Source organism: Chiloscyllium plagiosum, unplaced genomic scaffold (genome assembly GCF_037043375.1).
Source record: "Chiloscyllium plagiosum isolate Xiang-an unplaced genomic scaffold, Cpla_swu_hap1 HiC_scaffold_32, whole genome shotgun sequence".
NCBI lineage: Eukaryota > Metazoa > Chordata > Chondrichthyes > Orectolobiformes > Hemiscylliidae > Chiloscyllium > Chiloscyllium plagiosum.
The window spans coordinates 17,974,842-17,999,129 of record NW_028270170.1 but is presented as its reverse complement, the minus strand read 5'-3'; the positions used below and the strand labels follow the sequence as shown (position 1 = coordinate 17,999,129).

The window sequence follows — 24,288 nt, the reverse complement described above, 5'->3', positions numbered from 1 at the left end:
ACAGCCTCATTTGTAAACAGCAGTCTTGAAGATACAAGACATTAAACAAAAAAAAAATGAAAAATTTGGCAAAGCATACTTCATCCAAGCTTCAACTTTTTAATCAGTTCTACGAAGTTCTTAAAACTGCCACCAAGGAAATGGGAGGGATGACTTTTCCACTCAACATTTCTAACATGAGTTTTCTCCACAGGGCAGGATGTGAATTATGGGTGGAATTTCAATAGCATGGAAAAGTTGGTCCTTGTAGGGCCATACTTATACTCATCTGTACGTAAATGCAGAAATGTAGCCTTAATCAAATTTTTGCATGATGCCCAAGCTGCACCAGAATGACAAGTTCCAAAAGATGTCACTTACTGTATTGCACTTCTCCATGAGTGTCCTGATTTCTGGTTTAATTTTCTCAATCATCTCAACCAGCTGCTGGTTACTCTTCAGCATCCCATTTGGAATTACAAACACCTTTGTACCTGTAATTGGAAAATCAAGGTGCATTGCAAACTTTAAAAAATATTTTGTTCGATACAACGTTGTCACATTTAAAAAAAAGTTATTCATTCCCAATAATAAAAACAGAGGCTGAAAATACACAGCACATCCATCAGAATTTGTGAGAAGATTTGTAGCTCGGGTGCTCATTGCTGTGGTTCTGTTCGCCGAGCTGGAAGTTTTTGTTGCAAACGTTTCGTCCCCTGTCTAGGTGACATCCTCAGTGCTTGGGAGCCTCCTGTGAAGCGCTTCTATGGTGTTTCCTCCGGCATTTATAGTGGCCTGTCCCTGCCGCTTCCGGACAACCTTGGAGCCTGTGGATGTCACCTAGACAGGGGACGAAACGTTTGCAACAAAAACTTCCAGCTTGGCGAACAGAACCACAGCAACATCCATCAGAATTTCAGAACAAGACAAGCCATTTGATCTTTACCAGATGTACTGATGTCAAAAGTATTAACAGCCCAACAGCTGAACATTTTCAACAATTTGCAAATTTTAGCTGTAGTTACACTGCCTGAATCTCAACGTTTGAATGACTGAACGCCAAGTGTGAACAATCTTTGTTGAATTTACTGCTAAGGCTTACTAGCAGGGAATTAATTAAGACTGCTCAATGAAAAAGGTGGCATATTCCCCTCCCTGGAGGTGGTAAGAAAGGGAAATAACAGTGAAGAGTTGGCCATGGCAAGAAGGTGAACACCTTCTCACCAACTTACTATTTAAATTCTGGGTGAGAAGGTTTATGGCAATCTTCACCATCAATTAAAGTCCCTACATGGCCACTAAATGGTCACGTAAAGGCATCAAATTGCCATGTGGTATGCAAAAAACTGGTTTCATGATGACCTGCTTGCTAGATTTGATAAGAACTATAAAGTAAATGAACTTTCAGTGAAACATCCCATATTATCTAATGACATTTCTCAGTTTTTCCCACTAGTCTAATGTTCATTAGCTATTTTTAAAAGTTTGTTTTTTATTGTTGTTTATAACTCTTCCAAGTAATGTTAAATTTAATATTTTCCTGTCTTTCAGCAGAAAATACTCATGTGATACACTAAACATTAAACCCAAAGTAAAGTTTCCTCAAGTCTGTCCAAATGTCGTATGTTAACAGCAATACTATCTACAACATCAGAGAATCTTCTATCTCAATTCTCTTGTGAAGGAGATCATGAATCTTTAGGAAATGAAGGATCTTTCCATTGTACACGCTGGGACTCACTAGGAACTGGAGGCAACTGGTTGTCATTCAGGATTGGTTACAGATCAGGAAAAATGCTCCATATACGCAATGCTGATTAAATCTCTAATAGATTTTCCACTCCTAACACAAGAACACTAACAAGAAAATAAAGTCACAAATCACCTCCCAGGTAACTGACCCATAAAGCTCAATTTCCTTGGCCCAAAGCCCAACCTCTTCAATAAGAGGTTGTGCTCACTCCTCCTCATAAATGGACAACAAAAATTCATTCAACTTGAAAAGTCAATGCTTTTCCCTATTCACAAGTATTATCGGATTCATTTTGCATTTATAGTGATATAACAGCACAGGAGGCCACTGGTTCTATGTTGATTCTGCACAGTAATCTAAATCATCATTCTACCCCTGAAGCTTTTCAAGTTATCTTCCTCAAGTGCCCACCCAATTTTATTTTGAAATCATTCAGCACCTCTAGTGCCAAACCCTTGCTGGGACTAAGTTAGGTTTTCTGTTCAGCTTGAATCTATTCTACTACTTGTTCTGATATGCAGCATCTTATTGAAGATATTTTGAAATAGAGTTTCTGTTCTCCATACAAGAGTTGCGACGCTGCTATTAAAAAAGCCTGGTGTGATGCATCTGCACAATGACACCATAAATGAAATGCAATTTGTAATACAAACTCTGCATTGCTCTCAGTGCCCTATTAAACAGCTGCAAACCACAAGGTGTTTTGCTGTTTCTTAAAGCCATTATTCCTGAAAAGCTAATTTCCTGGCTGAAGGCTATTCAAAGAGAAAGTGCTAAGATTGGTTACATGTCCCTTAAGGGAGATCACAGCTGTGAAAATGACAGTAGAATACAATGGGTCTTTTCAAATATCAGAAAGACAAATCAATATAAAAATACAAATGCAGTCAACACTTTGAAGGTTATTCTCAATGCCTCCACACCAAAGTGCTTTCACTTCTTTGGGCCTTATTCACACTTAGTTATAATACACAGCTCTAAATTTAAAAGCTGCATTCCTATTTTATGCATGCACACATATTGCTCCATCTAGTGGTGGCATTGGCCACATGTGCAACCATTTTAAAAATCCAAGATATATTCAATGTGATGCATGACCCTAACCTGCTCTTTGCTTCTTCAATCAAAATTAAATCCAAGTTTTTGCTCTCTAAACCTGTAACTTCAAGCTTTAAACCTTGCCATTAGGTTTCTGCAGCTGCCATAGAGTGTCACAACATGGAAACAGACCCTTCGGTCCAACCAGTCCACACTGACTATAATTCCAAACGAAACCAGTCTCAGCTGCCTGCACTTGGCCTCATTTTATCAGCACAATTGCTCAACTTAACTTTGAAATTGACAGCTATTTATTCAGAAGTAATTCTTCAATTTAATAGCATTATTTGATTTGAAACCGCATCCCACTAAGTCTGGTCAGCAACTCATCCTCTGGTGTCTGAAGGAAATATTAGTATCACTCAAACACAAAGTAAGTAAACCAGACAAGTTGTACAGAAGGGTTAATGCAGACAGCGTGATGTTTTTATGGTAAAATGACTGGGGTAAGCTTCAGACAACAAGCTTCAGCAGCTCAGAGCCCCATTATACAAAAGGCTTTGTTCAGACATTGGAGTTATAAAGCAATTTTCCTTACAAAAAACAAACAACACACAATCATATAAACATGGCAAGATTTTGCCCAAAGAACCTGCATAATTTAGAAGTACCTAACATTAAAACTTGGTCTGAAACTAACATTCCTGTCTTGATGCCAAAGATAACTTTCAATGAGGGGAAGCTCAAACACACACACCTTTAAAAGGTTAAAATATCTGTCTGTTTATTGTTCTTGGAAACGATACCATTTTTTGAAACATCACTAGTGTGTTAATGATTTATTATTGTGGTATTGGCAATCAGGATTTTCTTTTAAAAACTATCGGATAATATAACTTTGGCATGGTGGCTCAGTGGTTAGCACTGCTGCCTCTCAGCGCCAGCGACCTGGGTTCCATTCCAAGCTCAGGCGACTGTCCTTGTGGAGTTTACACATTCTCCGTGTCTGTGTGGGTTTCCTCCCACAGTCCAAAGATGTGCAGGTTAGGTGGATTAGTCATGCTAAATTGCCCATAGTGTGCAGGGATGTGCAGACTGGAAAGATTAGCCATGGGAAATATAGGGTTACAGGAAAAGGGTAGGACACTGGGTCGCTCTTTGGAGGGGTGGACACATTGCAAATGGCCTGCTTCCATACTGAAGTGATTCTATAATTCTTCTTTTCAATTCCAAGCTGTTATTAATTGTTTCAATATATGAAACTGGGCTGTCTTGGCATTGTTTGGAAACTACATTTGTAATACCACCTCAGAGGGCTAGCTTGCCCTGTATAAATGCTCACACACAGAATGGTGAGTTATTGAAGGGTTGCTGCCACATGCCCAACTATATGTAAGTAACCGCCATCACCGCTGAGAGACAAAAGGAGAAGGAAATTCCTTCAGCTGTTCCGAGATTGCAGTGCAAGGCCATAAAGCATTTAAACAAATGGCTATAATTAAAAACAAAAAGATTATCTGGACCAGAACACTGCCAATGATGAAATAAATACTGTCCTGCAGGCCAAATCATTAAAAAGCAGTTACACAAACAAAACTGGAGTCAGAAACATGCAATCTTAAACAGGCTTGTAAGTTACATAAACAATATAGAGAAGAATTGTGCAACAGGAAGCTACATAGTTGTAACCTTCAGGTTATTTTCTCAGCCAAATGTTAAAATAGGAATCATGGCAGGGTTTTTTTGTGAGCTTCAGCATCCAGACATTAAGACTAAATGAGAACTCTCCCTTGCCAGAAATAACTGTTGAAGCAACATTCCTGTAAACAGTCTCCCAACTGGTCGCCTATGAATTTTCGAACTCGTAAACTACGAATTTTCGAACTCGTAAACTAGAGTCTCAGACATTAAGGTGCTCTCAGAATTGAAAAGTTAAAGGGCTATTTCAAAGGGGACCAAATGCAAAGGCACCTTGGAATGAAATGCGTAGGCACCTGGGATTGTATTCATTGGAGTTTAGAAGATTAAGGGGAGATCTAATAGAAACTTACAAGATAATACATGGCTTGGAAAGGGTGGACGCTAGGAAATTGTTTCCGTTAGGTGAGTAGACTAGGACCCGTGGACACAGCCTTAGAATTAGAGGGGGTAAATTCAGATCAGAAATGCGGAGACATTTCTTCAGCCAGAGAATGGTGGGCCTGTGGAATTCATTGCCGCGGAGTGCAGTGGAGGCCGGAGGCTAAATGTCTTCAAGGCAGAGATTGATAAAATTCTTGATGTCACAAGGAATTAAGGGTTATGGGGAGAATGCGGGTAAGTGGAGTTGAAATGCCCATCAGCCATGATTGAATGGTGGAGTGGACTCTATGGGCCGAATGGCCTTACTTCCACTCCTATGTCTAATGGTCTTATGGAAAGGGAAACTTCATTAATGAAAATGTTGGTGCCAACAAGATGGTGGTGGCTGCCAGAGGTCCTCTCTTTGGAGGCTGCAGCCTGAGATGCTGATGGTCGTCAGGACCGTCAATTGAGAGACTGCCTTCATAAAAGTGACGCCTGCTGCACATGGTTGTAAGTGGAATGTCTGATACAAAAATCTCTCCTAATCAGGGCTACATAAATTAGCTGCCCTCCTTTGTTTCCCACACTGCTTCAAAAGATGGCCTGAGCCATTTTTCCCCTGTCCCGAGAAAGCTCAACCCTTGGTTTCAGAAAATAGTCATGACGACAAATTATTAACAAAACGCCTAGTTCCAAGCAGGCCTCTGTTTACCTGGACAATTACTTTCGCCATCTTCTAGTTTTCTCTTCTTAATATTGCGCTGAAATTAAAAAAAAAATTAAAATCAAATTCCAGCATCTGGGAAGGATCAAGTGAGAAATATAATTACAGAACAAAAAAAACGTTAGCAGAAGCCATGGGGCCATAAAGCAGATATCAAAATAGCTTAAAAGGCCAATTAAATTTATATCTAAAAATTAGAAAGAACACAGTGAACAGTGAGGAGACCATACTTAAATATAATTACAATGGGCAAGAGGTAAATAGTAAATTGAAAGTAAAAGGATTGTCTTAATCTGGTTTTCCTTAATTGTTCAGTAAATGTTCTAATATGTCCCTCCACGTTCTTTGTTTTTTTTCTCATCAGTTTCTTGGAATTGCTCTGAAAACTCTTGCAGTATTCTCTCTTATTCATCTGAGAGGGGAATATTAAGCCAATGGAGCAACCTCCTCATTAGTTGAGAATGTACATTCACCTTGGCTGATAGCAAACCTAATACTACATCAGAAAACTTAAAATGCTTATCCTTGGGTAAAGCAAAAATTTAAGGTGTATGTTTCAGAAATGGAAGAGGAAGATTCAGAATTGCACCAAGTGTTTTTCTTGGTTCAAATAAAGATAATTGATGTGAGGAAAAGTCTTCTTATTTTGATAGCCAACTAAAAGTGGACTAAAATCTAGCTTCCATTAATTGTGAATCCAACTACACAAAACGACAAGCAATTCATGCACAAATGGGCAATGTCCTTACAAAACCAAAAAGTACGGCTAGTGTAAGAAATAAAATTTAAAAGTAGATACAGCTACTTTGAGATTGACACTCAGGAGTTTATTGAAGTGGCAAATGGGAAGCTTTAATCCAAATTGCACCTGATCGGGGACTGTTCTTATGCCAAAATTGGAAAAGCACTCACAGCTCACCTGCTGAGCAAAAGGTTTTAATAAAAAGGTGAGGATGGAGCACTTGAGAAGTAATAGAGATTGTTCTATTTATCGATGCTTCTCTTGTTGTTTTGCTTCGATTGTTGTTCTCATAAAACTCCCACATAGTCAAACATACTGCGTACAACAATGGCAAAGTACAAAAACAACGACAGTTCGAGAAGGATCTCTAAAAACCAACAGAACATTGGGGTAGGTTACAAAATTATCGTCAATGGTAAGGATATTAATATAAGTGCGTAAAGTGCAGCATGGCTGACATTGGACTCAGTTTGTAGACAGACAACGTTGAAGATGCAGTAATATTCTTGTGCATTATACTGTGCTATGTTGTTGCTACATTTTAAAAATAAAATTTGTACCCAAAAAAGCAGCATGGCATTAGTACTCAAAACTTAAAATTGTGCACTTCACAAGGACTTCTATAATTTCTGAAAACATGGATAATGAGGGAGAAATCATGAGGTAGTTACCTTGTTAATTAAAGTGTTGTACACATCTCAATGCAAAGAGACCCTCTCATTCCAAACATATGCATTTTACTAAATGCGATAGGCAGCCAACATTTTGTCATCCGAAGAGCAGTCAGACCCTGACAGATTTACAAATGGTACAGCTGTCAGAGTTGGACAAATTGTTACTTTGTTTTTTGTGATGTCTAAGTTACTATAATGCTCAGCATTGGAAAGGAATCAGATTTCAGTTCTTTCTTCACATAAGATCAGAAATACTAAGAATTAAATTAATTTAGTCAACTTTCAGGGTCATATGGTTATCTCTTCAATTTGTTTTGGTTCATACTGACTGTCACCATCCCAAGAGAGATCTTGTATAACCTCTTGTCAAATACTCACTGCGCTATCCAAACCATCATGGCTGTTGGTCAGCATTATAGGTTCTGGTACTGGCAAATTGAGGTCTGAGTGAATAGTAGCCAAATCTGAAACATTCAAGAGGGGTTCCTAGAAAGAAAATATCTGTTAGATAATTTACAAAAGTAAAACTCACACACAATGCATCATGAAGCCAGTCAGTGCAACCACAGCAATAGTGCATTTTCAGAAAGATAAAGGAAACAAAATAATTTCCATTTGTATCAGTTACCAACAATAATGAGATACTTCCAATAAAAATATCAAGACTCACGTTGCTTTACAAATTAAGTTGCCCATTATAATACTAACTAAAGATAGAAAGACTGCCAAAATTTCTTTTTCAATACATTCAAGGATTAGTTATTTTGTTTTCCACCTGCATTATTATTGGTGCAATAAAAAACGAAAAGATATTGACAAAACTAAATGGAAATTATGCAAGTTGCACAGAGAAACCTGAACACAAAACTTGTTACTCTTGGACGGCAATTACTGTAGATCTGCAACAAAGCAATAAATTGGCAAATCACTCATTCCCAGCAAGCAATGCAGATTAGAGATTTCAGGTGTAGAATGTTATATGCCCAACCCAAGAGCCTTTTGAGTAAAATGCCCTGGGTTTGGTGAATTTATCCTAACATCACTAACTTGATGATTGAGTCTTACCTTCAGAAAACCATCTAGCTCCAATAACTTCTTTGGAAAGAAACTTGCAACCAAGTCTTCTGCCTAAAGTATAAGACATAAATGTAAATCAGAAAAATTTCACATGGAATTGACTGCTCCCTTAAAAGCAGTACCACTTGCTGGATAACTAAAGCACAACCCCTCAAAGCCACATTGGAAATTCTAATATGTAAATTATTTATTGTGGAGGCATTATTTATGGTAATGTCATAGAACTGAGAATAATATCTTTTGACCATAGGCAGATGGTGAAATCTGAATTCAACAAAATCTGATAATAAAATTTAGCCTAATGGTCACCTAATGTAACCACTGTTGAGTGTCTCAAAAAAACGTCTGGTCCACAAATGTAAAATCTGCCATCCCTACTTAGCCTTATCTGCATGTACATCCAGATCCAGCAACATGGTTGATCTTAAAACTGTCCTCTGAAATGGCCTAGTCAGCCACTCAGGTGTATCAAACTGCTACCAAGTCTAAATAAAGAAATGAAATCAACAGTACTCCAGGCATCAACCTCAGCACCAAAAAGGACAATAGCTAACACAGCCTTGTGAATTCTGCATAGGCTTCCTTACCCACACCCAAAGATAAGTGACAAAACTGGAATAGCTGTGTCATAGATTAGACAAACAACAGCTTGATATAATCATACTCACAGGATCCTACCTTATGGACACCATTTCAGATACCACCATTGCCATCCCTTGGTACTGCCCCAGGAGAAGGGTAGACTCAGCTGAGTTGGCAGCATAACAGCATGAGGTCAGTTGCCCTGGGGGTGGTCAACATTGATTCTGGATACCAAGAGTCTTAATGGCATCAAGTCAAAAATGAGTAAGGAAACTCCTGCTGATTACCACCTATCACCCTTTCAGAACTGATGAAATCAGAAATTGATGAACACACTGGAGGATGTACTAAGGGTAGAAAGGGTGCAGAATATACTCTTGGTGGTGGACTTCAATGTTCATGAGTGGCTCAATAGCACTATTACTGACTGAGTTGGCCAAGTCCGAAACAATACAGCTGGTAGAGTGGGTCTGCAGAAAGCAGCAAGGTAAACAACATGAGGCAAAAATTTACTCAATTTACTTTCCACAGATGTGTCTGAAGAGTGACCACTAAACAGTCCTTGTCAAGACAAAGTCCCATCTTCACAATGAAGATATGTTATGAAATTGAAGGCGTGTCCTGTACCTTTAAGAGAGAATGAATGCTGTTTTGCACTGACAGCTTACAAACACCGGTTACATGACTAGCTAGCAGTCTCAGAGCATACTGGAAAGTTGAAAATATGTAACATTTGGCTGTGAAATAGGTACCTGAGTTGGTTGCTGTTTAAATTATGCCCCAGGATATTAAAACACAATCAAGTTTGAGTTTATTGTTTTTGCCAATATCGAACCAATGAGACAATCTGATATTGGGGGGTATAAAAACAGGCATTTTGAAAATCAGACAAAGTAACTGCCATTGACAGAGTAACTGCCATCAAAACACTCTCTATCAAAGGTACTTTTTTCATATGAAACATCTTTGCAGTAAAAGACAACCACCCCAGGGATATCTTCAGCTGAAAGACAGACACTGGAGATGACAGCTGTTGTATGGTTTTGAGATTAAGTTGATGTAATTTTACTAAGTATTTATTGAAACAGCCTATTTTTATAGAGTTGGAGGTAGGTAATAAGCAGTTAAGTGAAAAGGGGGCTTAAGAGTTGTGAATAGTTGTTGTTAATGTTCACTTTTAGAGCTAAAGAATAAATTGGTATTATTTTCTTCAAATAGTAGAATTTGGGAGTTCTTGGTCACATATGTTAACAGATTATGAGGGGAGGTGAGCTTTTCTGGGCGTGTTTGATCTAATTAACAGAAGGGTTCACCACTGTGTTGTAATAGATACCCTCCATCATTCTGAGCTGCACTACCACTATCCTAAATGGAACAGACTTCAAACAGATCCAGCAACTCAAAACTGAAGATCCATGAGATGCTTTGGGCCAATCAGCACCAGAATTATACTCATTCATAACCTCAAATCTTATGGACACGCATATCCCTCACTCTACCGTTACCATCAACACAGGAGGTTAACTCTGGCTGAATGATGAGTCCAGGAGGGCATGCCAGGAAAAGCACCAGGCTTAGCTAAAATTGAAGTGACAACACTATTATGCAAAACAGTGGAAGTAACACTCAACAGATAGATCTAAGTTCTGCAGTTGTGACACTCATGAATGACTTGACAATTCAACTAAATTCACAAATATCTCCATTATCAGCGATGGAAAACTAAGTACATCAAAGCAAAAGACAACACTAAAGTATTTGCATCTAGCTTCAACCAGAGGTACCAAGTGGATGATTCATCTTGGTCTCCTCCTCAGGTCCCTAGCATCATGGATGCTAATTTCAATCAATTTAGTTCATTCCATATAATAAGGAAACAGCTGAGGCTTTAAACCCTGAGAATATTCCAGCAATATTCTAAAGACTTGTGCTCCAGAACTAGCTGCACCCCTTATTAAGTTACTCCAGTACAGCTGCAACATTGGCATCGACCCAGAAACGTGGAAAATTGACTCGTTATGCCACGTGCACAAATAGTGATGAAGCTCATTGAGATTGCTATCAAGCATCACTTGCAAAAGAATAATCTGCTCACTGATGCTCAGTTTGGGTTCTGCCAGGGCCACTGGCCAGCTTCTGACCTCATATCTCGCCTTGCTTTAAAACACAGGCAAGAGAATTGAACTCCAGAGCTGAATTGAGGGCAAGGTGAGAATGAATGCTGTTAATGCCAAAACAGTATTTGGCAGAGGGGTAACAAGGAAGTCGAGCAAAACTCATGTCAATGGGAATTAGGGGGGAGCTTTCCATTGGTTGCAGTCATAGCTAGCACAAAGTAGGATGGCTGTGGTTGCTGGCGGTCATTCACTTCAGCCACAGGACATCACTGTAGCCGTTCGTTAGGGTAGTGTCCTCAGCCCAAACATCTTCAATTGCTTCATCAATGACCTTCCCTCTACCGTAAGGTAGGACGTTCATTGAGGATTATGCAATGTTCAGCATCATTTGCAACACACAAATGTGTGCACTGGTTGGTAAAGAAACTCCAAAGCTTTAATCTGAATAAATCTGATTTAACCTAGTTTAGGTTGTAGTGAACATTAAATGGAAATCTACAGTTCAAATTTTCTACATTTGAATCTTAAGCAGGGTTTCTTATTCAAGGCTTGCAGGGAAAGATAGGATTAATTAAATAGCAATTGGGTCATCATTAAGTGATTTGGGCAGACCACTTCCGTTGGAAGCATATACAAGCAGAAAATGTTGTGTGACTTAGCCCATGACTGCAACTTGTACTGGAGTGCTGGTTTTGCATACCTTAAGTTCAGCAGAGGACAGACAGAGGCATTTGGCTGCTTTTGCCTTAACAAAGCAACTGACTGCACATCTGTCTAGTCTTTAAAGATTTGAGTTTCTATTTAGGTCTCAAATCTTTCTCTTTTTTCTTAAATAGCTTGCTAGTTCTATGACTGATATTGGCACAACAATTGTAATGAAGGTCCAAAAGCAGGAATATTAGAGAGATTAATTAATACATTAAATAAAACATGATAGAGATGGCAGATCAAGGGATAAGTTGCTGCCACTTTAGCATGTGGAGCTGTTAGATTCCAAGCTCTTTCAAAGTAAACACATCAGTTTGCAGCTTGAACTACTTTGGATCTAAGCTAAGGAGGTGAGGTCTGAGCAAAAAGATATTGCACCACCTCAGGGAGGGGAGGTTACCCAGATATTTCGCTCCAGGAGGTGGCCACACCCCTGAGGCAAGGTAATTCAAATTTGGTCTGTGATCAGGAACAAAAGCATTTGACTACAGATGAGGCAGGTCAGAGATGTACAGCATGGAAACAGACCCTTCGGTCCAACCCGTCTATGCCGACCAGATATCCCAACCCAATCTAGTCCCACCTGCCAGCACCCGGCCCATATCCCTCCAAACCCTTCCTGGTCATATACCCATCCAAATGCCTCTTCAATTTTGCAATTGTACCAGCCTCCACCACATCCTCTGGCAGCTCATTCCATACACGTACCACCCTCTGCGTGAAAAAGTTGTCCCTTAGGTCTCTTTTATATCTTTCCCCTCTCACCCTAAACTTATGCCCTCTAGTTCTGGACTCCCCCACCCCAGGGAAAAGACTTTGTCTATTTATCCTATCCATGCCCCTCATAATTTTGTAAACCTCTAAAAGGTCACCCCTCAGCCTCTGACGCTCCAGGGAAAACAGCCCCAGCATGTTCAGCTTCTCCCTGTAGCTCAGATCCTCCAAATCTTTTTGTAAATCTTTTCTGAACTCTTTCAAGTTTCACAACATCTTTCCGATAGGAAGGAGACCAGAATTGCATGCAATATTCCAACAGTGGCCTAATCAATGTCCTGTACAGCCACAACATGACCTCCCAACTCCTGTACTCAATACTCTGACCAATAAAGGAAAGCATACCAACCGCCTCCTTCACTATCCTATCTACCTGTGACTGCACTTTCAAGGAGCTATGAACCTGTACCCCAAGGACTCTTTGTTCAGCAACACTCCCTAGGACCTTACCATTACGTGTATAAGTCCTGCTAAGGATGGGAAGGCATTTGAGATGTCACTTTTCCTGCAGTTATCCATCAGTTATCAAGTTATTGCAAGCTGTGTGGATGAGATGGTGTCAGCACTGAGGATGAATGAGCTGACCACGGCATCATGATACAGAAAGTAAGGGGAGACAACTGTAATGTAATAGTGCTGTTAACACTATAATCTGGTGGGGAAAAAAAGAGGAGAGACAGATACTGCTCAGAGTAGCCATGTGAGAGTCCCTATGGCCATGCTTGGAGCCAGGGCTAACGACATCCTCAGGGCTGTAGAAGAACTTATGAGTGGGATGGGGGGGATCCAATTTTTGTCATTGTGGTGTAAAATTATGTCCCAATACATGTGTGAATCATAATGTAACACATGTATTGGGCCAAGCAGTGGAATGTGGTGAAAGGGTTAAAATTGTGTCCCAATACATGTGTGAATCTAACCGGAATGGAGGTGTTGCTTAGTCCCGTGTGAATCTTATTACACACCTCCCCGTGTGAATCTTCTTATCTGTATGTAACCAGAATGGAATGTGTTTTTTAGCCTTGCTCTGCTGTTCACATGAATGTTTATATCTGGAAAAGAGTATATCAGCTGGAAAAGTCTCCAGTTCGGTGAGTCTGCTCCGGGGTTACGTTTAACCGCCGAGCGTGGGTTGTTGGCAACCGCTCTACGAGAACTGACGGCTCCCAGTTCCGGTAACATGTAGAGTGAGTATAAGCCAGACCCGGGAGTCTGCTCCGGGGTTACGTTTAACCGCCGAGCGTGGGTTGTTGGCAACCGCTCTACGAGAACTGACGGCTCCCAGTTCCGGTAACATGTAGAGTGAGTATAAGCCAGACCCGTTGTAAGTATGAGACCTGGTTGTGGCGACGCTGCGGGGAATAAAATGCTCATATTCTAGCAGACTCGCCTCTTGGTCGTTTGTTCTGTGTCAGACTACTCTCCTACGAACCTGACCTTGAGAATTTTTTAAAACAGTCATCCACATCAATGATATTGGCACCAAACAAGGAAGTTCTATGAAAAGATTTTGAACAGTTAGGAGGTAAATTTAAAAGCAGAATCTTCATAGTAATAATCTGGGATTACTACCTGAGCCACAGGCAAATCAGCAAAGGATAAATAAAGGCAAGGAGTTAAATGTATAGCTCAAACATTGGTAGAGGAAGAACAGGTTTCAGTTCATAGGATATTGGCACTAGTGCTGGGGTAGAAGGAAACTTTTTTTTAAAAGAATTCCTACAGTGTGGAAACAGGCCCTTCGGCCAAACAAGTCTACACTGACCCTCCAAAGAGTAACCTACCCAAACCCATTCTCCCTACCTTAGTACAGCCAATTCACCTTACTGGCACATCTTTTGGACTATGAGAGGAAACCCACGCAGACACAGGAAGAATGTGCAAAATCCACACAGGCAGTTGCCTGAAGCTGGAATCAAACTGGGTCCCTGGTGCTGTGGGGCAGCAGTGCTAACCACTGAGCCACCGTGCTGCCCAGAAAGAAGCCAACTGGCCCAGTAAGACTGCATCAACCCTCTGAAGATCCCAGCTAGACCCACTCCATAACTCCACACAGGGGTTTTCTTCACCATAGTTAACCGCCCAGCCCAAGGCTGGAATAGAACCTAGTGCTAACCACTGTGCCACCAGTAGGGCAGGCTACACATTGACTGTGCTGGGACTAGTGTCCTTGTGAACTGAATAATTAGCACTGCAGAGTGGGCTTTAAACTATTTAGATGCTGAGGTGGGGTTGGTTTGGAAGAGGGGATATGTAGGCATACTAAGCAAAAGATATGTCAGCATTATAGAACAGCATTTTACGAATGATAACTAGAGTGGAACAGAAGCAAACGGAATGTAGAAATATTTAAATAAAAAGCTGCAAATATTGTAATTGTACAAATGCTCCTAACTTAACACAATCGCTTTCAATCATTAATGCTGTGAAGTCAGTTTGGCTTTTTACACCCACTCAGTCCCTCTATCCACCCAAGAATCTTGGAGTTTGATCCACAGGGACCGTTTAGTACATTCAAGGCGGAGATAGACAGATATTTAATAAGTAAGGAAATAGAGTGTTCTGGGGAAAAGGCAAGGAGGTGGAGTTAACAAATACTAGCAATGATTTCATGGGTTAAATGGTCTATTTATGCCCCATGTATTTTGGCAGCCGTTATGTAATACTGCATGACTTCAGATGCTGCTTCATCTTGTTTTGGTGGCTGGTCGATATCAAACTACCTTCTCTCAGCCACCAAGCTAATTTTGGCGACTGCTCTTTGTCACAAAGCTCTGAGATAAACACTGTAGTGTTCTTTTTCTAATTGCAAATTCTTCCAGTTATATTTTCTCTTCACCAAGAGACAGACTCATCCACACTGTGCACCCTGAACATTCAAGTTAGTTGATCCTATCCTTCTGGAGAACTGTAAACCCTTAACAGCACCTCGTGGGGCAGTGGAACAAAATTCCCAAGGTCAATGGAAACTTACAAAAATGAAATCAAAATGTCATTACAAGGAATGATAATGCATCCATAATGCACGCACTCTGCATCTTCCATCTGCATTGACATCTGGAATAGGTCATAAACACTGACAGGACACAGTCTGATGTTACAACCTCCTTCACTGCCGCTGTGTTGATGTCCGCCTTAGCTAGACTGAGAACCAGGACCATAATCTGTCTTCTGATCTGCTGAAACCCACTCTGCATGGGGTGCCCACAGATCAGGAGCAGGTGGGTGATGTGCAACCAAAAACGTAAGTTACTTCTTTAAAAAGGGTTATCAACTAAACCATTCAGAATACATATAAAAACATATATAAAAACTTAGTGGTCTTGAACTAAGCCCCACTCTCTGCAACTGGATCCTCAGTTTCCTGACCCACAGGCCACAATCAGTGAAGACTGGGGACAATATTCCAACCTCACTAACACTCAACACTGGAGTGCCCCCAGCGTTGCATACTCAGCCCCCACTGTACTCACTCTATACTCAAGACTATGCCGCCAAATACCAGACTAATGCCATTCACAAGTCCGCTGATGACACCACCATAGCCAGTCGAATCTCATATGGCGATGAAACAGACTACTGATAGGAGGTGGAAGACCTGGAAAAATGGTGCACGGAGAACAACCTAGCTCTCAAAACCAAGAAAATCATTATCGACTTTCAGCAGGATGTTATTCATGCCCCAGCCCCCCCAAATATTAACAGCACAGAGGTGGAACAAGTGAAGAGTGTCCCACTGGGAGTGGTCAATAATACTTTCCTGGTCTTTTCATGGGGATGCACTGGTTACAAAGGCCCAACAACATCTCCTCTTCCTCAAGCAGCTGAGGAAATTTGGCATGTCAGCGAATACCCTTGCCAACTTTTACAGGTGTGCTATCGAAAGCATTCTGTCTGGATGTATCACTACCTGGTATGGCAACATTCAAGATCTCCATTTAAGATCGGAGACGGTTACAGAGAGTGGTGAACTTGGCCCAGACATTCACAAAGGCCAACCTCCTATCTACAGAATCCGCCTACCAGGCCCACTGTCAAGGAAAGGCCGCCAGCACTCTCAAAGATCCATCCCACTGTGGCAATGTTTTTCTACAACCTCTACCATCGGGGGGAAGGTACAGAAGCCTGAACAAACGCACCAGCCGGTTTCGAAACAGTTTCTACCCTACTGTTGTTAGAATACTGAATGACCTCACAAACTCTTAACATTTGACTGTACCTGTGTTTTTGTTTTTGATGCTGTTTACCTATTATTTACTTATCTATGCTACTTAACTATGTGATCCGCCTATGTGATTGCTCGCAAGACAAAGCTTTTCACTGTGCCTCAGTACACGTGACAATAAATTCAATAAGTTCCCTCCAGGCCGCAAAAACACAATCTGGTACACAGCACTTAAATGTTTATTGTGTGAAACTGCAACATTCTCCAATCCAGATTCTTGATGGAAAGAGGAAGGAGTCTCCTTATAGAGAACCCTCCACTGGGAATGGCCAAATCCAGGAGTGGGACATTACACCAAGGCATACCCAGGTGGCAGACAAAGGCGAGGAAGTGCCATAACAATAAATCCTTCCATACCCATTTGAAGGAGACAAAATGGACGTCCTCAGGAGGTATTGTGGGGCACTAAAACCCAAGGGAAGACCTAGTATTTTCTATACTTCAAGTGCAGATCCAACTAAAATCATCTCCTGTCAATCCAGAGAAACGGTATACAGTACACACAACCAAAACTGCAATGGCCTGATTTCTGAGAATACACGTAACTTAAACAAAAGAACCTTTTACAAAAACAATTTTTCTTTCCTTTTGTTCAGTCCATCTTTATAGCATGCTTTGGTATGGTCCAAACAAAATGTAAACAAATATAACCTTAAACATAATTATTTGATTTTGTAACTAATATTAATAATCAATAATTCTTAAGGAGGTAATTACCATCTCTCCAGACTGTGTCCATGAAGAAATTCCTAAGTTTAACAAAGCTGTTTTCAGCTTCATTCACTGGATTAAAAGGTTTCTGAATCCATAACAAGCTAAGATAGAAGCTGCCCATCTATTACAGTCATAACTTTCTGTCCTTGCAAGATAAATACAAGCTACCTTTTAAGTGTAATTAAGCTAGGCTTGCTTGAGTTGTATTCACTTGGGATGCATACAAATTTCTTAACCAGTAATTCCCAATGATCTTTTAGTTAACATTTTAAACTTTAACCTAAAAGTTATATTCCTGAAACTATGTTTTATAAAGCTTATGAATCATGAACAAGATTTTCAGAATGTAAAAAGAAAATTCAACCTGTAATAGAGCGGAATGAGTATTACTTTATTATTAATTAAATCTTACTTACCTTCTCCAAGGTTCAGCGTGAACAATGACATTACAGTCATTTACACACTATGGATCATGTGTGTCTACAGTATCGACAGTGTTTGGGAAGAAACTTTTACATGCAGCACCAAGATGCAAAGGACAAGTGTCCTTTTAACAGGGACTCCAAGTACAAAACACACTTGGTCAGTTCCATTTGTAGGGGTATGATTGTGTTTATGACTGACAATCTTCTTGGATCATGTGCCACTGTGTCATTCGACAGGCAGCCAAGTTTCGTCATCATCACTGCTGTTCTGCAATGGTCAGAAGCGAACTTAGCAGTCTTTGGACAAATCACCCATTACCTTTCTGGCAGCTGCTGGGAGGTGTCCACAATCGAGTTATTGAGACATTGAGATTAGCAACAAGGTAAAAGAATACTGCAAGAAGGAATCAGATTGGTCCTCTGTATTTACCATCACAGGACTAAATAACCACAATGACCAGCACTGTGATACTTACTCCTTTTTCACTCAAATCAAGAGAACAGCAGAAGGGACAGGGTCTGAAAACCTAAATAAACCCTCACCTAACCTACCATTGCCAAAAATTGACCCATGATCCCACCGGTGATACTGCACTGGAATAAATTCAACTCCAGTTTCTATATGAGGCAGAGAGCAAGTCAATAAATAGCTGTCTGTCTGGTTCCAATTGGAAGGTTAGAGCAGGGCCCTGAGAGCTGACATTTTACTCCCAAGAGGTGCAAAGTCAGAGGGAAACCAAATGAAATTATAAATAGCCATTTCATGTACAACATTTGTTTTCAACACTTTGTAAATCAAATTGCTACTTACTTCAGCAGTCATTCGCTCCCTGAAAGCATCCACCTAGAACAGAAAAAAAAGCTATTTTGTGGGTAGTGTAATTTTACCAACATGTCACAACAATTTTCCAACAGGGCTCCCTCGGTCCTATCTCAATCTTTATTAACCTTCCTTTAAATTTCAGTCATAAGAACACAGCCACAAGACCATTTAGTCTCTAGAGTCTGCTCTGTTATTCAGATAGGCGGAAGTGCAGATGCTGGAGATTAGAGTCAAGATTAGAGACAGCATCCGAGGAGCAGGAAAATCAACGTTTCGGGCAAATGCCTGATGAAGAGCTTTTGCCCGAAACGTCGATTTTCCTGCTCCTCGGATGCTGCCTGACCTACTGTGCTTTTCCAGCACCACTCTAATCTTGACTCTGCTATGCCGATCACATCTGTTCCATCTACCCACTTTCTCTTCACATCCCTTATTACTAATGGTTAACAAAAATACAGTACACCAACATCATATTTAAAATTAACAACCAATATAACTTGTGAGATTTCCAACCTATCAGCTTTTCCATGTACAAGTCTTTCCTAACTTCAGTACTGAAATGTCCATGCTTAATGTTTGACTGTGCTCAAATCCTAGATACTGGCAAACAGTAGAAAAAGTTTATCTGTCCTGTTACCCATAATAAATTATTGTTTTTGATCAAATCATCCCTTAAATTATTTGCAATTGAAAGGAACTCAACCCCATTTCTCATAACTTAATCCTCGAAGTCATTCTGATAAATCAAATGTTACACTCCGTCCCAGGTCAATGTGTCCTTCCTAAGGAGCTAGTGTCTAGAACTGGTCACATTAGTCCAGATGTTGTTTAACAGGAATTTGTAGAGTGTAGCATAATCTTTTCCTTGCAATCTGGATATAAAATGGTGGCATTCCATCAGCCTTTTTGATTACTACCTGCATCTGGCCTTTTATCCTTGTACATAAACCCCAGTCGCCTAGAAAACATTTTGAACTTCCAGTATTTTAAACATTTTTAAAGGATAATTCTGTCACTACTTAGAAAGTACTCTACTTTTCGTCATCATTTTAGGTCAAAATTTTTGACCTCAGATTTGCCCGCATTTAAATCCAGTTGTCAGTTTTGCTCACTCACCTAATCTTTTAAAATTAATTGATTTTGTTTGGCTTCTTACCACAATTTGTACAATGGCAAAAAGGGGATATGAAATAGCTTTGGCAAATAGAGTGAAGGAGAATCCAAAGGGTTTTTACAAATACATTAAGGACAAAAGGGTAACTAGGGAGAGAATAAGGCCCCTCAAAGATCAGCAAGGCAGCCTTTGTGTGGAGCCACAGAAAATGGGGGAGATACTAAACGGGTATTTTGCATCAGTATTTATTGTGGAAAAGGATATGCAAGATATAGAAAGTAGTGAAATAGATGGTGACACCTTGCAAATGGCCATATTACAGAGGCGGAAGTGCTGGATGTCTTCAAACACAAAAGGTGAATAAATCCCTAGGGCCTGATCAGGTGCACCTGAGAACTCTGTGAGAAGCTAGAGAAGTGATTGCTGGGCGTCTTGCTGAGATATTTGTATCATCAATAGTCACAGGTGAGGTGCCGGAAGACTGAAGGTTGGCAAATGTGGTGCCACTGTTTAAGAAGGGTAGTAAAGACAAGCCAGGGAACTATAGACCAGTGAGCCTGATGTTGGTGGTGGGCAAGTTGTTGGAGGGAATCCTGAGTGACAGGATGTACATGTATTTGGAAAGGCAAGGACTGATTAGGGATAGTCAACATGGCTTTGTGCGTGGGAAATCATGTCTCACAAACTTGATTGAGTTTTTTGAAGAAGTAACAAAGAGGATTGATTAGGGCAGAGCGGTAGGTGTGATCTATATGGACTTCAGTAAGGCATTTGACGAGGTTCCCAATGGGAGACTGGTTAGCAAGGTTATATCTCATGGAATACAGGGAGAACTAGCTATTTGGATACAGAACTGGCTCAAAGGTAGAAGACAGAGGGTGGTAGTGGAGGGTTGTTTTGCAGACTGGAGGCCTGTGACCAGTGGAGTGCCACAAGGATCGGTGCTGGGCCCTCTACTTTTTGTAATTTACATAAATGATTTGGATGCGAGCAGAAGAGGTACAGTTAGTAGATGACACCAAAATTGGAAGTGTAGTGGACAGCGAAGAAGGTTACCTCAGATTACAACAAGATCTTACAACAATATGGGCCAATGGGCTGAGAAGTGGCAGATGGAGTTTAATTCAGATAAATGCAAGGTGCTGCATTTTGGGAAAGCAAATCTTAGCAGGACTTATACACTTTATGGTAAGGTCCTATGGAGTGTTGCTGAACAAAGAGACCTTGGAATGCAGGTTTATTGCTCCTTGAAAGTGGAGTCGCAGGTAGATAGGATAGTGAAGGCGGCATTTGATATGCTTTCCTTTATTGGTCAGAGTATTGAGTACAGGAGTTGGAAGATCATGTTGAGGCTGTACAGGACATTGATTAGGCCACTGTTGGAATATTGCGTGCAATTCTGTCTCCTTCCTATCAGAAGAATGTTGTGAAACTTGAAAGGTTCAGAAAAGATTTTACAAGAATATTGCCAGGGTTGGAGTATTTGAGCTATAGGCAGAGGCTGAACAGGCTGGGGCTGTTTTCCCTGGAGCGTCGGAGGCTGAGGGGTAACCTGAGGTTTACAAAATTATGAGGGGCATGAGTAGGATAAATAGACAAAATCTTTTCCTTGGGGTGGGGGAGTCCAGAACTAGAGGGCATAGGTTTAGGGTGAGAGGGCAAGGATATAAAAAGGGACCTAAGGGGCAACTTTTTCACACAGAGGGTGGTACATGTATGGAATGTGCTGCCAGAGGAAGTGATGGAGGCTGGTACAATTGCAACATTTAAAAAGAATTTGGATGAGTATATGAATAGAAAAGGGTTTGGAGGGATATGGGCCAGGTACTGGCAGGTGGGACTAGATTGGGGTGGGATATCTGGTCGACATGGACAGGTTGGACCGAAGGGTCTGTTTCCATGCTGTACATCTCTATGACTCTAAATAAAACCCAAATTAAAAAAACTCCGTCGTTACCAAAGCTGCCAACAGAAGGCTTACACACAACTCCAGTTAGGTTCTTAAAATCTACATACAAAGACTGCAATGACTGCTTAACTGGTTATATTGACTTCTCATTGATGTGATTTCATCCTTAATCATTGTGAGAATGCTCCCAACCCACCCCCCCCAAAAAAAATCACCTTTCTTTCCTGTATACCTTACAATCTGCCCTCACCTAGTCAATCTGGCATTAATTCTTACGATTAGAACGTTAGGGAACTAACAGGTGCATTGCTCACCTTTGGATAAAAATACTGTGGATGCTGGAAATCTGAAACAAACACAAATAATTCTGGAGAAGCTTAGCAAGTCTGGCAGCATTTGTGGAGAAAGAAACTGAGTAAATGCTTCGAATCCGGTATGTCTCTTCTTCAGAATCTTTCAATTGTTGATATCTTTTAGAAGGGAGTCAAGCATCCCGAGGAATACTGCAATATTTCTGGATGGCACCCGTGAATAGATTTGACGATCACTACAGTACATGCAGTATTTCAAGAGATGCCCTTCAGATCAGTTTAGCATATACTCTTTGTAAGGAGGATTCAGCTGATTTTAGAATGAGCAACCATATTGTGGCTAAAAAATATAGTAAATGCAAAGTCAAGCGAAATTAATGGATTAAAAAATAATTTGTAGAGGCAGTGTTGAATGGATAAAATTGTGATTATCAAAGACTTTGCAAATTTATACGTATGGATCTTAGCTTTGTTGCAAGGCTAGCTGTGGAGTGACAGAATATTAAAAGTGAAAAAAAATCGAGTGTACAAGAACCAAACGCAGCATTTATAAGAGACTGTAACTGTAAAACATTCCATATTAGAAACAGATGGATGTACATTATGGGACTGAATTTAAGTTCTTATTTGTTTTATAATATGCTATTGTGGATTAGTTATTTGAACATTGATTTAGGATATGAACTTTATCACAAAACCCAAATATAGAATTATCAGCATTTAAGCATGGCAGAAAAGGTACAATGTACTAGTCATAATTCAAATTAATTTTTTAACAAGACAAATAGAAGTGTAATTATTTTTTGGTGCATGAGAAAATTCACGCAATTCAACACAATGCCTGTGTTTATGATGCCAGAATTCTTGAGAAAAGGCTAAGACTCAAAACTTTGGGGATCAGGAACGGTGGCTCAAGAAAAACCACTACCAGTAATGACCTGCCCTTACACCCAACTTGTCTTCTGGCCATGAATAACCTCTTGATGCATTTCTCCTCATCAGGTGTTTAAAAAAACAGGAAAAGTGTGTCATTCTTATGATTTTACAAGAACAAGTCCACAAGAACAATTTAGGACATTATAGATATTTTTAATCAGCATGTTGGCAGGTGGGACTAGATTGGGTTGGGATATCTGGTGGCATGGACGAGTTGGACGGAAGGGTCTGTTCGATGCTGTACATCTCGATGACTACGTTCAGACATGTCATTACACACATCTGAAGCCAGTGGGACTTGAGCCCAGATTTCCTGGCCCAGCTGTAAGGACACTACCACTGTACCACAATATTCCCCAATTCAGTGTGTGTATACATGCATATATCCCAGATAATCAGACTTATTTGCAGTTAACAGTCTTCAAAAGTATACAATTGGTCTGAATGTTTGTGTTCAGAGAATCTCTTCCAGCCCTAATTTTATCTGAATACTTCCTTCTGTTCTTTAATAACAAGGTAAACATTCTGATCACTGTCTGCATGAACAACCTTCTGAATTCTTCATTGTATTTATTAGTGATTATCTTGTTCTCTAGATCTCGACACCCCCCCTCCCCCCAACTACCTTACAACTTTCCTCTTCAATTTTGGCACTTGCCTTGTCTTAATTCTATATCTGACTGTTGCAAAGTATCTACATTCCAACTTGCATCCTCTACTCTTTCAAATCTTCTCTCTCACATTAATTGTCAATAGAAGATACAGATGTCAATTGTGCAACTACTAGTCTGAGCAAAAGATAAATTGAGGAATATCCTCTCCACCCCACCTCCTCAAAGTTGCCATATTTTTAAAAAGCTTATGCCCTACAGTGTCCTATTTAGTTCCAAGAACAGTGTCTGGTTACCAATAAAGAGAATGCATAGGGATGTGGAAAAAGAGAGCAACACAACAAGCCTTAAGAGTAGTGCTGGACTTAAAAGTCTCCCTCTCCACAGAGGCTGCCACATCTGAACATCTCCAGCACTGTTTTCATTTAGAAAAAATACAAATCTATACGCAGCAAGACACAAAGCGTGCTGCTATTCTGAGTCAACGTGAAAGCCACAACATCTGGGCTGAGAGCAAGCAAGCTCCCATACACAGTAGGCCGCCCTGAGCCACATGTAGGGGCTTTCTCAGACTGAGAGACTGGAGGTGATGGGGAGCACTCGGGGATGGCGGACGGTCGGAGCTGGTAAGGGAAACCAGGCGTATTAAAGCCCCGGACCCAGCCCAGGAGTAGGGTGGACTGAGGAGGGTAAGAGGAGTCTCTTTCAGAATGGGTTTGTGTGTGTGTGTGTGTGTGTGTGTGTGTGGATGGAGGAGGGAGTGGGTGCAGCCGGTATCGAGGAGCACGGAATCGGTAAAGAGAGGAAGGGGGGGGGGGGGGGGGTGGAGAAGCGCCGGTTCCGGGGACGGCCCTTACCTTGGTCCGGAGCGCATTGTCCAGCTTCAGCAAACCCGACATGTTGCAAAGAGGGAGCGGAGCGCGAGCCCGGCGCCGCCTGACGTCAGCCGCCGCCCGCCTATTGGCTGCCTTCATGTAGCAAAAGCGAG

The 24,288-nt window shown here is 40.7% G+C and overlaps 1 protein-coding gene across 2 annotated transcripts in view; it reads right to left on the bottom strand.

Annotated features, from left to right (window-relative positions):
- Positions 1-24,265, bottom strand: part of psme3 (proteasome activator subunit 3) — a 40,825-nt gene extending 16,560 nt beyond the window's left edge. Inside the window, exons 1-7 of one of the 2 annotated variants that reach the window (XM_087977835.1) lie at positions 24,158-24,172; positions 21,757-21,788; positions 18,408-18,440; positions 8,040-8,102; positions 7,353-7,460; positions 5,547-5,595; positions 361-473 (exon numbers count right to left, since the gene is read on the bottom strand). In XM_087977835.1, coding sequence (XP_087833961.1) covers positions 361-473; positions 5,547-5,595; positions 7,353-7,460; positions 8,040-8,102; positions 18,408-18,419 — 345 coding nt within the window. In that variant the 5' untranslated portion in view covers positions 18,420-18,440; positions 21,757-21,788; positions 24,158-24,172. Of the gene's footprint in view, positions 1-360; positions 474-5,546; positions 5,596-7,352; positions 7,461-8,039; positions 8,103-18,407; positions 18,441-21,756; positions 21,789-24,157 lie in introns of both variants that reach the window. The other variant, XM_043674999.2, reaches the window with a different exon arrangement.
- Between the last annotated feature and the right edge of the window lie 23 nt (positions 24,266-24,288).